The 14,108-nt window shown below is 42.4% G+C and overlaps 1 protein-coding gene across 1 annotated transcript; it reads right to left on the bottom strand.

Moving 5' to 3' along the window:
• Window positions 1-10,127: 10,127 nt before the first annotated feature.
• On the bottom strand, window positions 10,128-12,998 carry LOC110488265 (uncharacterized). The gene is made up of 2 exons (XM_090228371.1): window positions 12,681-12,998; window positions 10,128-10,623 (listed from the first exon to the last, which is right to left on the bottom strand). Exons 1-2 carry the CDS (start codon window positions 12,961-12,963, stop codon window positions 10,259-10,261), a joined length of 648 nt encoding a protein of 215 aa, XP_090084497.1. The 5' UTR covers window positions 12,964-12,998; the 3' UTR covers window positions 10,128-10,258.
• Between the last annotated feature and the right edge of the window lie 1,110 nt (window positions 12,999-14,108).

Here is a 14,108-nt window from a genome sequence, read left to right as displayed (position 1 = left end):
AAAGGCTAATTTAAGTGGAGTAAAAAGTAGAAAGATAAGTAAACATTTACGATGTGTTACTCCTACTGTCATTACTGAAAAGAATGTGAGATCTGTAGCTGAGTATGTGAGACTCAGTAGCAGAGTAGTCCTAAATGTGGTTTGCGTTCTGTTTATAATTGTGCCAGAGCAGTGGACAGGAAGTGACACCTATCAAGTCAGGAGGTACAGCAGCTACTTTGTTGTGTCCTCTTTGCACTGGTTTAAAGTACTTAGGTAAAAACACTTTAAAGTACTACTTAAGTAGTTTTTGGGGGTATCTGTACTTTACTATTTATATTTTTGACATTACCTTCCTAAAGAAGATTATGTACTTTTTACTCCATACATTTTCCCTGACACCCAAAAGTACTAGTTACAATTTGAACGCTTAGCTGTACATGAAAAAGGTCCAATTCACACAGTCAAGAGAACGTCCCTGGTCATCCTTACTGCCTCGGATCTGGTGGACTCACTAAACATAAATGCTTCCTTTGTAAATTATTTCTGAGTGTTGGAGTGTGCCCCTTGCTGTCAAAAAAAAGTTACAAAAAGGAAATTGTGCAGCCTAGTTTGCTGAATATAATGAATTTGATGTATAGTATTTACTTTTACTTTTTATATACAAGTATGACAATTGAGGACTTTTTCCACCACTGTACTTAAATACATTTAAAATGTTATACTTTTACTCAAGTAGTATTTTACTGGGTTACTTAAACTTTTACTTTAGTCATTTATATTAAGGCATCTTTACTTTTACTCAAGTATGACAATTGAGTACTTTTTCCACCTCTGCGTCTTTGTCGTGTGGTTTGAAGAGGCGGCACCAACTGCGGTGGGCTTTCAAGGTAATGCTCATAGGTTGACTTCTGAAGAATACATGCACTCACGACAAAAAACTCCCCATGGCAACTGTTGTGACCTTCTGTGTCTTTCTGAATAATTTGTCAATAACGGTGTTTTATAAACCTTTTATTCATTGTGACATACTGTCATGCTGATCATCATCATCATCATCACCATTTGTGTCAATTACATTCCAATTCAATAGAACAAATGTAACTTTGCCTGCTGCTCTGACTCTCATTGAAACATAACGGAGACCACTATGTCGTGTAACTACTTCTTCTCTCTAAAAGATGGTCATTTGTCTGAGGTTGCTAACCAGAATGGTAGCATCAATTGTCTGCCGTCTATTTTTCCTCTCTGACATGGCCTCACAACCTTAACCAGGTCAAAGACAAGACCACCATATTGCACATTTAGGTTGGAAAGCATTTCAGTCTGTGTCCAAGTTCGATTCAACCCTTGCTGATGTGCCAAATGAATAAAGCTACTTTTGAATTAGTTTAAAGAAGAGTGGCTTGCATAAAATGTAAAGATGTGCCTTGTAGAGATAAACTGATGTGAACAGACTATATATAACTTAGAATTACTTGGACTGAAAAATGTACTGACATGCCGCAAAATGTGACATTCTCCTGAATCTGCCATGGACTGCATCGAGAGACAACTATCACTTTAACCCCATATCAATCTATGCAAAGCATTTGGTTAATTACCATGTTTCTATATTCAGTTGCAGGGCCCATCATGTTGGAGGACTCAACAGTGACCCAGTTTCGACCTTTTGTTGAATTGACGTGGTCGGCGGCAACATCACCATGAACTGCGTTCTGGAGGGGTTGACATCTTACTGTTATACCGTTGCCTGCATGAGATTGCCCACACAACCCGGGGTGCTGCGAGTCCCCAAGAACACCATTATCAACATCAGGTCTCAGTATGACATCTCATAGAAGATGTGCCCTGTGTTCATCTACACCGCAGCTGTCACCGTCTCTGGGATTTACTACTGTGCTGTCATATACAGGCACCGTCATTCGGGAATTACTCAGACTCTTTGACTTTTTCCACATTTTGTTACAGCGTTATTCTAAAATTGATTTTTCCCCGTTATCAATCTACACACAATACCCCATAATGACAAAGCAAAAAAACAGTTTTTTTTTATACATTTCACAAATTTGCAAAATAATATCCCCCCCAGAAATATCACATTTACATAAGTATTCAGACCCTTTACTCAGTACTTTGTTGAAGCACCTTTGGCAGCGATTACAGCATTGAGTCTTCTTGGATATGACGCTACAATCTTGAATAGGGAGCTTCGTTGCACAGCTATTTTCAGGTCTCTCTAGAGATGTTCGACCGGGTTCTGGCTAGGCCACTCAAGGAATTTCAGAGACTTGTCCCGAAGCCACTCCTGGGTCTTCTTGGTTATGTGCTTAGGGTCGTTGTCCTGCTGGAAGGAACACTTTCGCACCAGTCTAAGGTCCTGAGCGCTCTGGAGAAGGTTTTCATCAAGGATCTCTCTGTACTTTGATCAGTTCATCTTTCCCTCGATCCTGACTAGTCTCCCAGTCCCTGCCGCTGAAAAACATCCTCACAGCATGATGCTGCCACCACCATGCTTCACCGTAGGGATGGTGCCAGATTTCCTCCAGACGTGACACTTGGCAGTCAGGCCAAAAAGTTCCATCTACGTTTCATCAGATCAGAAAGTTTCTCATGGCCAGAGACCTTTTAGTGCCTTTTGGCAAACTCCATGCGGGCTGTCATGCGCCTTTTACTGACAGGTGTGGCCATTCCAAATCATGTCCAATCAATTGAATTTACCACAGGTGGACTCAAATCAGGTTGTAGAAACATCTCAAGGATGATCAATAGAAAACAGGATGCACCTGAGCTCAATTTTGAGTCTCATAGCAAAGGGTCTGAATACTTATGTAACAGTATTACTTTTTTGTCATTAAGGGGTATTGTGTGTAGATTGATGAGAATTTGTACTTTATCCATTTTAGAATAAGGCTGTAATGTAACAAAATGTCTAAAAAGGGAAGTGGTCCCAATACTTTCTGAATGCACTGTATCGCCAAGTTTTACTTTAACTTCTATTCAGTAATAGTCACAGGCATGTATTTGTAAAAAAAAAAAGAAAAAAAAAAATTAGAAATCAGTTTCCAAATCATCTAATAGCATTTTAATTTCCTTCACCAAAATCCTGCAACAAAATGGGAACTCCTCTTCCCTTAATATCATAGTTTGTACTACTGTAATACAATTGACAGTATGTTAATGTAGTAAGTAGTCGTGTTAATTTGACAATAAAGTCAGTGAATATGAAGATATTGAAAAACGTTTTGTATTAAACTGTACCGTTCCATTTGATGAGATGTTATTGTCCTGTCAGACTTCTCCACATTGTTACACCATAGTCAGTCTCTACAGGGTGCTGGGAATTGTCTCCTCTCTTCTTCTCATCATTCTTCACATTGTGCATGGGCACAACTATCAGTCGAGAGCAACAATTCAGGTAAGATGTATTTCTGTATGATATTGTATACACTGAACAAAAATATAAACGCAACATGTAAAATGTTGGTCCCATGTTTCATGAGTTGAAATAAAAGATCTCAGAAATGTTCCAAATGCACAAAAAGCTTAATTTCTCTCAAATGTTTTGCACAAATTTGTTTACATCCCTCATAGTGAGCATTTCTCCTTTGCCAAGATAATCCATCCACCTGACAGGTGTGGGATATCAATAAACTGATTAAACAGCATGATCAATACACAGGTGCACTTTGTGCTGGCCACTCTAAAATGTGCAGTTTTGTCACACAACACAATGCCACAGATGTCTCAAGTTTTGAGGGAGAGTGCATTTTGTCATGCTGAATGCCAGAGAATTTAATGTTAATTTGTATACCATAAGCCACCTCCAATGTAGTTTTAGAGAATTTGGCAGTACTTTCAAATGGCCTCACAACTGCAGATCAAGTGAAACCACGCCAGCCCAGGACCTCCACATCTGAAACCAGCCACCCAGACAGCTGATGAAACTGTGGGTTTGCACAACTGAAGAATTTCTGCACAAACTGACAGAAACCGTCTCAGGGAAGCTCATCTGCGTGCTCGTCGTCCTCACCAGGGTTTGGCAGTTAGTGGGCAAATGCTCACCTTCGATGGCCACTTGCATGCTGGAGAAGTGTGCTCTTCACAGATGAATCCCGGTTTCAACTGTACCGAGCAGATGGCGTCGTGTGGGTGAGCGGTTTGTTGATGTCAACACTTTGAACAGAATGACCCATGGTGGCAGTGAGGTTATGGTACGGGCATGCATAAGCTACGGACACCGAACACAATTGAATTTTATCGATGGCAATTTGAATGCACAGAGATAGCGTGACAAAATCCTGAGGCCCATTGTCATGCCATTCATCCACCGTCATCATCTCATGTTTCAACATGATATTGCATGGAAACTTCTCGCAAGAATCTGTACACAATTCCTAGAAGCTGAAAATGTCTCTATGGCCAGAATACTCACAAGACAAGTCACCCATTGAGAATGTTTGAGATGCTCTGGATCAACGTGTACGACAGCATGTTCCAGTTCCCGCAACTTTGCACAACCATTGAAGAGGAGTGGGACAACATTCTGCAGATCAACTCTATGCGAAGGAGATGTGTCACGCTGCATGAAGCAAATGGTGGTCACACCGGATACTGACTGGTTTTCTGATCCATAACGGATCTGTAAGCAACAGATACATATCTGTATTTCCAGTCATGTGAAAACCATAGGTTAGGGCCGAATGAATTTATTTCAATTGACTGATTTCTTTACACATATGAACTGTAACTCAGTAAAATATTTGAAATTGTTGCATGTTGTGTTTATATTTCTGTTCAATGTAGTCACGTATGTGGCCTGAATCATAGTCAAAAGTAAAAAAAACAAACAAAAATGTCAAACAAAAAAAGCAGACTAACTGAAAGTGTTATCTGTGTTCATTCGTTTTTTATTCAGGCTAACTTGAGAAAAGTAACAGAAAATCCCCAAACTAAAGAAAGGAGGAGGGCTTTCATTGTGAAAACTGCAGTAAACCAACATTCAGAATAAAAGTGCTTTGAGAGATTCGGAGTGCTTCATACCTACTAGAAAGATGTTAAATGCAAAATGCATAAAACATATGTGTTTAGAGAAGCCTAGTGCTTCCATAAAGTGCTATCTATCCTTCAAGTACTGTCATGATGAAATGCTCTTCTTTCTCATCTTGTGTCACTGTCTCCAAACATCCAGTAGTTGTGAGTGTTTACTTCAAATCTACCTGTCCTGTCACTCAGATAGTCTGTAGTTTTTCTCCTTCCTATTCAAACATCAGGTAGGCTGGAGTTAACTATACAAACACATTAGGTAGGAAACGTCGTTAACCAAATTATCTGTATCAACATTTTAAAAAGTAGTACAGGTCTATATTGCCTCATGTTGTCTCATACTGTAGAAGTGTATAATTGTGGGGGGTTTTCAGTTCACTAAAGTCATAACTTTTTACTTACCAAAAACGACTACTGTCCTTTGTATTAAGAGTACATTAACATTTCATTGTAAAACTTTTGTTATGTCTTGCCATTACTTACTTGATTTCATCATGACTGAATCCAGCTACACTTAATTGAAAACTACTAAACCTTTTATTAAATTGTGTGAGGATTGGATGGAATGCAGATCCTTGTCACTCATCGTCCAGAGTGTTTTATTTCCCATTCAGAACAGAGCTGATAACCTTTTTACTTTCGTGGTATGCTATTTAGTATATTGCGCTATTGGGTGAAAAAGTCTGAATATAGAATCTGCTAGTGGTTTGTTATAAGCAAAGCACGGATTTGATCAAAGCGGTGTCTGTCCAAAAGCATATCAGGCTCAGAAAAACCAATCCTCGCAGAGAAAGCGAGCGAGAGAGAGATGCAGCTAAGGCTTAAACTACTGTGGTCAGCTTCTGTTCCGAAGGCTACAGTCCTACACATGTTACCTGTGACACTTTCTCATGTTACACAATCTGCAGTCTGCGCAGGAGCTTTCTCATTTTGGTCAGAGAAATGAAGACGTACAGTTTGTCAAAGTGCGCTTGAGATTGAGAATTTTAACATCATATTTGTTGTTGTTGCATTCAAGCAAAGTTTTTAAACATATGTTTTAGATATCTGTTCAAAAACACTAAGGGTTCCAGGGAAATGGTAAATTAGATAAGAGGTGATAAAATTTAAAAGAAAACAAAGACATTCATTTACAAGCCATATTGATTGATTGATTTGATTTTGGATAATACATTTCTTACAGTTTTAAAAGTACAAAGAATCCCAGAGGATGACACACAACAGTGTAAGAACACTTATTTCCAATGTGGTCTTCTGTGTAGGACAAAAACAGGACACAACACAAGAACATCCATGGAAATACACGGGCCAGTGGAGGCTGCTGAGGGGAGAACGGCTGATAATAATGTCTGGAACAAAGCAGATGGATTGGCATCAATCCATGTGTTTGATGTATTTCATACTATTCCACTCCAGCCAATACCATGAGCCCATCCTCCCCAATTAAGGTGCCACCAACCTCCTGTGACATGGGCCTATGATAAGTCCCTAACTGGCCTACACCATAATAAATACACGATCCATACAAAATTCAAGAATATTCAGTAATTTTCCTATTTAGACCTGTGCACTTTTTCCGACGGAAGGGATCTAACCTGACCTCTGAAAGTCTTTCTGGACTGGGACAGCTTAATGACTAATGGGAGATTACTCCACAGTTGAATTCCAATATAAAAGAAAGTACTTTGCAATTGCGGACACCGGCTCTTGCTTTATACATAAATAATAATCTGAAATGTTTTCAGTGGCAGTTCATAAGCATCTACATCATGACAAAATACAAGGAATTGTTATGCAATTTCTTTGTCAAAATCTGATTGGAGAACGGTATTTGTGCGTCTCCCAAAATTGATATGGTCCAAAGTCGCATACTGGACCTCCTGTGGAACGATCAACACCAGGAAGTTAATTCTCAAGGGTTCAGAAATAGGTACAGTATAGTTGATGCTTTATATTCAAGTATACAAAACTGCTTTAAAACTTTATGTGGACTGAATTAATACTGCAAATGTAAACCAGGCTCTCATAAGTGAGGATTCATACCACAGAAGTGATATTACGTCAGTCAATCAATACATTCACAATTGTCACGCCCTGACCATAGTTTACTTTGTATTTTCTATGTTTTGATTGGTCAGGGTGTGATCTGGGTGGGCATTCTATGTTGGATGTCTTGTTTGTCTATTTCTATGTCTGGCCTGATATGGTTCTCAATCAGAGGCAGGTGTTAGTCATTGTCTCTGATTGGGAACCATATTTAGGTAGCCTGGGTTTCACTGTGTGTTTGTGGGTGATTGTTCCTGTCTATGTGTTTTTTTTCACCAGATAGGCTGTTTAGGTTTTCGTTACGTTTTGTTTTGTAGTATTGAATTGGAGATTCGTGTTTCGTATTAATAAACATGGATCGTAAACCACACGCTGCATTTTGGTCCGACTCTCCTTCTCACGAAGAAAACCGTTACAGAATCACCCACCACAAAAGGACCAAGCAGCGTGTCAACAGGCAGGAGCAGCGCGAGGAGACGCGCAATAAGGATTTCTGGACATGGGAGGAAATCCTCGACGGGAGAGGACCCTGGGCTAAACCAGGGGAGTGTAGCCGCACTAAGGTGCAGCGGGAGAAGAAACAACAGGAACAGCCCAAGGAGGAGTACAGTATGGAGTATACTACTTGGGAGGAGATCGACAGGTGGGCGGCCGACCCAGGGAGAGTGCCGGAGCCCGCTTGGGATTCGCTGGAGCAGTGCGAGGAAGGTTACCGTAGAATGGAGGCGGTGAAAGCAGAGAGGCGCTGGTATGAGAAGGCAGCTCGGCGACGCGGATGGAAGCTTGAGAGGCAGCCCCAAAAATTTCTTGGGGGGGGGCTAACAGGGAGTATGGCTATGCCAGGTAGGAGACCTGGGCAGACTCCCTGTGCTTACCGGGGGGCTAGAGAGACCGGACAGGCACCGTGTTATGCAGTGGTGCGCACGGTGTCTCCAGTGCGGGTGCATAGCCCGGTGCGGTATATTCCAGCTCCGCGTGTCTGCCGGGCTAGATTGAGCGTCGAGCCTAATGCCATGAAGCCGGCTCTACGCAGCTGGTCCCCAGTGCGTCTCCTTGGGCCGGCTTACATGGCACCAGCCTTGCGCTCGGTGTCTCCGGTTCGCCTGCATAGCCCAGTGCGGGCTATTCCACCTCGCCGCACTGGCAGGGCGACCGTGAGCATTCAACCAGGTAAGGTTGGGCAGGCTCGGTGCTCAAGAGCTCCAGTGCGCCTGCACGGTCCGGTTTTTCCAGTACCACCTCCACACCCCAGCCCTCCGGTAGCAGCTCCCCGCACCAGGCTTCCTGTGCGTGTCCTCGGCCCAGTACCACCAGTGCCAGCACCACGCATCAGGCCTACAGTGCGCCTCGCCTGTCCAGCGCTGCCAGAGCCTCCCTTCTCTTCAGCGCTGTCGGAGTCTCCCGCCTGTTCAGAACTGCCAGTTAGCATAGAGCTGCCAGTTAGCATAGAGCTGCCAGTTAGCATAGAGCTGCCAGTTAGCATAGAGCTGCCAGTTAGCATAGAGCTGCCAGTTAGCATAGAGCTGCCAGTTAGCATAGAGCTGCCAGTTAGCATAGAGCTGCCAGTTAGCATAGAGCTGCCAGTTAGCAAGGAGCTGCCAGTCTGCAAGGAGCCGCCAGAGCTGCCAGTCTGCAGGATGCCGCCAAAGCTGCCAGTCTGCAAGGAGCCGCCAGAGCTGCCAGTCTGCAAGGAGCCGCCAGAGCTGCCAGTTAGCATGGAGCAGCCAGGGCCGCCAGTCAGCATGGAGCAGCCAGGGCCGCCAGTCAGCATGGAGCAGCCAGGGCCGCCAGTCAGCATGGAGCAGCCAGTCAGCATGGAGCAGCCAGTCAGCATGGAGCAGCCAGTCAGCATGGAGCAGCCAGAGCAGCCAGTCAGCATGGAGCAGCCAGAGCTGCCAGTCAGCATGGAGCAGCCAGTCAGCATGGAGCAGCCAGAGCTACCAGTCATCATGGAGCAGCCAGAGCAGTCTGCCAGCATGGAGCAGCCAGAGCTGTCAGTCAGCATGGAGCAGCCAGAGCAGCCAGTCTGTGTCGACCAGTCTCTTCCAGATCTGCCAGTCGTCCAGACTCTTCCAGATCTGCCAGTCGTCCAGACTCTTCCAGATCTGCCAGTCGACCAGACTCTTCCAGATCTGCCAGTCGACCAGACTCTTCCAGATCTGCCAGTCGACCAGACTCTTCCAGATCTGCCAGTCGACCAGACTCTTCCAGATCTGCCAGTCGACCAGACTTTTCCAGATCTGCCAGTCGACCAGACTCTTCCAGATCTGCCAGTCGTCCAGACTCTCTCAGATCTGCCAGTCGTCCAGATTCTCCCAGATCTGCCAGTCGACCAGACTCTTCCAGATCTGCCCGTCGTCCAGACTCTTCCAGATCTGCCCGTCGTCCAGACTCTTCCAGATCTGCCCGTCGTCCAGACTCTTCCAGATCTGCCAGTCGTCCAGACTCTTCCAGATCTGCCAGTCGTCCAGACTCTTCCAGATCTGCCAGTCGACCAGACTCTTCCAGATCTGCCAGTCGACCAGACTCTTCCAGATCTGCCAGTCGGCCAGATTCTCCCAGATCTGCCAGTCGTCCAGATTCTCCCAGATTTGCCAGTCGTCCAGATTCTCCCAGATCCGCCAGTCAGCCAGGATCTTCCGGATCCGCCAGCCAGCCAGGATCTGCCGGATCTAACCACCTGCCTGAGCTTCTTCTCAGTGCTGAGCTTCTTCTCAGTGCTGAGCTTCCTCTCAGGGCTGAGCTACCCATCTGTCCCGAGTTACCTCTGTCCCGAGCTGTCCCTCTGTCCCATGTTATCATTGTGGTGGGTAACCTATTTAGGGACGTTTAGGAGGGGGATTAAAACTGTCATGGAGTGGGGTCCACGTCCAGCGCCAGAGCCGCCACCGCGGACAGATGCCCACCCAGACCCTCCCCTATAGGTTCAGGTTTTGCGGCCGGAGTCCGCACCTTGGGGGGGGGGTACTGTCACGCCCTGACCATAGTTTACTTTGTATTTTCTATGTTTTGATTGGTCAGGGTGTGATCTGGGTGGGCATTCTATGTTGGATGTCTTGTTTGTCTATTTCTATGTCTGGCCTGATATGGTTCTCAATCAGAGGCAGGTGTTAGTCATTGTCTCTGATTGGGAACCATATTTAGGTAGCCTGGGTTTCACTGTGTGTTTGTGGGTGATTGTTCCTGTCTATGTGTTTTTTTTCACCAGAAATCTGGGTCTAATGCAATTACCATTTTTCTGCAGCAGTGTTTTGGTGATATTTTTCCCCTCAAACTCCACCACACATGTAAACTCTGCTCGTCTGTCCCACTCCTGTGCCTGGACAATAATCTGGTTCCTAGTGAACTCTGTGGCTGAATCACTGTTGTCTGTCCAGGTGGAGTCAGTGAGTCCACTCTCTTCTCTCCCGTCTATGAGCCAGAACACACGGACCTGAGACGGGACCACTTCCAACACCAAACACAGCAGAGGGATGAAGATGCGGTCAACCTCTGGCGAAGAGACGATTTGGATGGTTGGGGCTTTAGTGCTGTTCCCTACCCTTTCTCTCTCTAAGGACAAAATGGTCATCATTTAACATTTAACATCATTTAACATGTTTTTTAAAGAAAAGCACATGTTTTGTCCATTAAAATAACATCAAATTGATCAGAAATACAGTGTAGACATTGTTAATGTTGTAAATGACTATTGTAGCTGGAAACGTCAGATTTTTTTATGGAATATCTACATAGGCGTACAGAGGCCCATTATCAGCAACCATCACTCCTGTGTTCCAACGGCACGTTGTGTTAGCTAATGAAAGTTTCTCATTTTAAAAAGGCTAATTGATCATTAGAAAACACTTTTGCAATTTTTGCAACAGTTGAAAACTGTTGTGCTGTTTAAAGAAGCAATAAAATTGGCCTTCTTTAGATTAGTTGAGTATCTAGAGCATCAGCATTTGTGGGTTCGATTACAGGCTCAAAATGCCCAGAAACAAAGTACTTTCTTCTGAAACTTGTCAGTCTATTCTTGTTCTGTGAAATGAAGGCTATTCCATGCAAGAAATTGCCAAGAAATTGAAGATTTCGTACAACGCTGTGTATTAGTCACAGAACAGAACAGCACAAACTGGAGCTAACCAGAATAGAAAGAGGAGTGGGAAGCTTGTGGAAACGTTTGACCCAAGTTAAACAATTTAAAGGCAATGCTACCAAATAGTAACTGAGTGTATGTAAACATCTGACCCACTGGGAATGTCATGAAAGGAAAAAGCTGAAATAAATCACTCTTAACTATTATTCTGACATTTCACATTTTTAAAATAAAGTGGTGATCCTAACTATTTCTTTTTTTTCTACATCGTATAATAATAGTGAAGAAATCAAAACCATGAAATAAAACATATGGAATCAAGTAGTAACAAAAAAGTGTTAAACAAATCAAAATATATTTTATATCTGAAATTCTTTAAAGTAGCCACCTTTTGCCCTGATGACAGCTTTGTACACTCTTGACATTCTCTCAACTAGTTTCATGAGGAATGCTTCTCCAACAGTCTTGAAGGACTTCCCACACATGCTGAGCACTTATTGGATGATTTTCTTTTACTCTGCAGTCCAACTCATCCCAAACCAGCTTAATTGGGTTGAGGTCAGGGGATTGTGGAGGCCAGGTCATCTGATGCAGCACCATCCCTCCCCTTCTTGGTCAAATAGCACTTACACAGCCTGGAGGTGTGTTGGGTCATTGTCCTTTGAAAAACAAATGGCGCTAACCAGACGGGATGGTGTATCGCTGACTCACGCAGTCTCCTCTGAACAATTGATGTTGAGATGGGTCTGTTCCTTGAACTCTGCAAAGCATTTATTTGGGCTGCAATCTAAGGTGCAGTAAACTCTAATGAACTTATCCTCTGCAGCAGAGGTAACTCTGGGTCTTCCCTTCCTGTGGCGGTCCTCATGACAGCCAGTTTCATCATAGCGCTTGATGGTTTTTGTAACTGCACTTGAAGAAACTTTTAAAGTTCTTCATGTCTTAAAGTAATGATGGAGTATTGTTTCTGTTTGCTTATTTGAACTGTTCTTGCCATAATATGGACTTGGTATTTTACCAAATAGGGCTATCTTTTGTATACCACCCCTACTTTGTCACAAGACAACTGATTGGCTGAAATCCATTAAGGAAAGAAATTCCACAAATAAACTTTTAACAAGGCACACCTGTTAATTGAAGTGCATTCCAGGTGACTACCTCATTAAGCTGGCTGAGAGAATGCCAAGAGTGTGCAAAGCTGTCATCAAGGCAATGGGTGGGCTACTTTGAAGAATCTCAAATATATATTTTGATTTGTTTAATAACACTTTTTTGGTTAATACATGATTCCATATGTGTTACTTCATAATTTTGATATCTTCACAAAATAAAGAAAAACCCTGGAAAGAGTAGGTGCCTAAACTTTTATCTGGTACTATATATATTGTTTAATTTAGATGTAACATTCCGTTTTGTGTTTATTTTTTAAAGGTTTATATCATTATATACATTTTAGTTTTTTAGCTAAATATATTTGTTCTAGTTTAGTAAACTTTGTAAATAAATATGAATATACAAGACATTAAATTACCTGTCAAAATAATAACCTTAGAACCATTGCCAGAGTACACCATTTTGGAGTGAACAGCCAAACAGTAGTACATGCCAGAGTCGCTCACATTTGCATTGGTGATTGTGACGGAACATAGGTTGTCCTGTTCCTGGTCCGTTGAAATGTTATCAACCGTTAAGGGTGTACTCATGCTGTGTGTTCCAGTCCTGGGGTCCACTTTTATCCAACTCACAGAGAAGCAGTAGGTGATAATCTCACTCAAATGGCATTTCAAGGTCACTGTATCACCAGCTTTCACCATCACCACTCCAGGTGTCTGGGTTATAATTGATGCGTGTGTAGCTAAAAACAGAAGTAGGAATAACAAGAATTTAACATATATTTCATCTAATTACTGTTTAGCATGTTTGGTGCATTTTCATAACTTTGTCAACTTTTTTTTCATGAATATACCAAGCATGGATGCCGAACAGAAAAAAAAGCTTAAATCACTGTCCACTTGTAAACAATATTTCGAAATTGAATCTTATTGGCCTGCTTTGTCTAACCTAAGATTTTAATTATCTTGAAATTGCTTGATTATAACATGAACAAAACTACATTATAAACAGGTTATAGAGTTAATGACATAATGTATTTCAGATCACTGTTTCATCTCACATAAGTTAATGAAAAAGTTATAACGTAGGCAGACTAGAACACTGTGGATATTTCTTGAAATAAATGAATGTAGGCCTATTTAGAGTAATGATGAAACAGTCTAAAGCCCTCACTGTCACCATGAGTTAGCGTTAGCCTAGCTGAATGTACCTTTTCTACATTAATTATCGACACATTGTCAACGTGTGCAGAATATAGTGTCATACTTGCCTTTCAAGACATAGCTCCAGCACAGAAGAAATAGCAGGGGGCCTGGCATTTTAGTTTCACTCAATTTGAAGGGCATCATCACTTTGAGTCCGTTGAGCAACCTTTACGAGATGAAGATGTCTTGCCCATAGGCCGAGCCTACATCTCAAAAAGCGAGACCGCCGTGACAACATTTCACCGGAAATAAACACATGAAAAGTCCTGCGTTATAACTCAAACTGTGAGCAAGAAAAGATAGGTCAGATTCCAGCAAAGACAACAACAAAACATGTTTTTCGAATGAATGCGAGAAGATTGAGAAGATTGCACCGACCTACCTTTTTTTTTCTCACGCTAAGAACATATTATAGGCCTAGTTTTCTGTAAAGTAGTACAGGCCGAAACTACCTTTTGTGAATTGTATTTGACATGGTCTTAATTCAATATTAATATTAGGCTATTTCATCATTATTATATTTGATCTTATCAATAATCCTCGTTTTTAAACAATGCATCACTAAAAACGTTAGGTCAGAGGCCTGTATGCCTATATAGTATTGGTACATACATAATAATAATATAGTTATTATAATTGTT

Source organism: Oncorhynchus mykiss, chromosome 30 (assembly GCF_057628025.1).
Source record: "Oncorhynchus mykiss isolate SJ-2025 chromosome 30, ASM5762802v1, whole genome shotgun sequence".
Taxonomy (NCBI): domain Eukaryota; kingdom Metazoa; phylum Chordata; class Actinopteri; order Salmoniformes; family Salmonidae; genus Oncorhynchus; species Oncorhynchus mykiss.
This window is presented reverse-complemented; position numbering and strand designations above follow the sequence as displayed.

Bases quoted from the DNA above. Each gene is read 5' to 3' on its own strand.
- LOC110488265 (XM_090228371.1), bottom strand. From the start codon at position 12,963: ATGGTGAAAGCTGGTGATACAGTGACCTTGAAATGCCATTTGAGTGAG. The intron at 10,624-12,680 runs GTAATTTAATGT...TTTTGTCCTTAG, and splicing joins TAAGGTTATTATTTTGACAG to AGAGAGAAAGGGTAGGGAAC.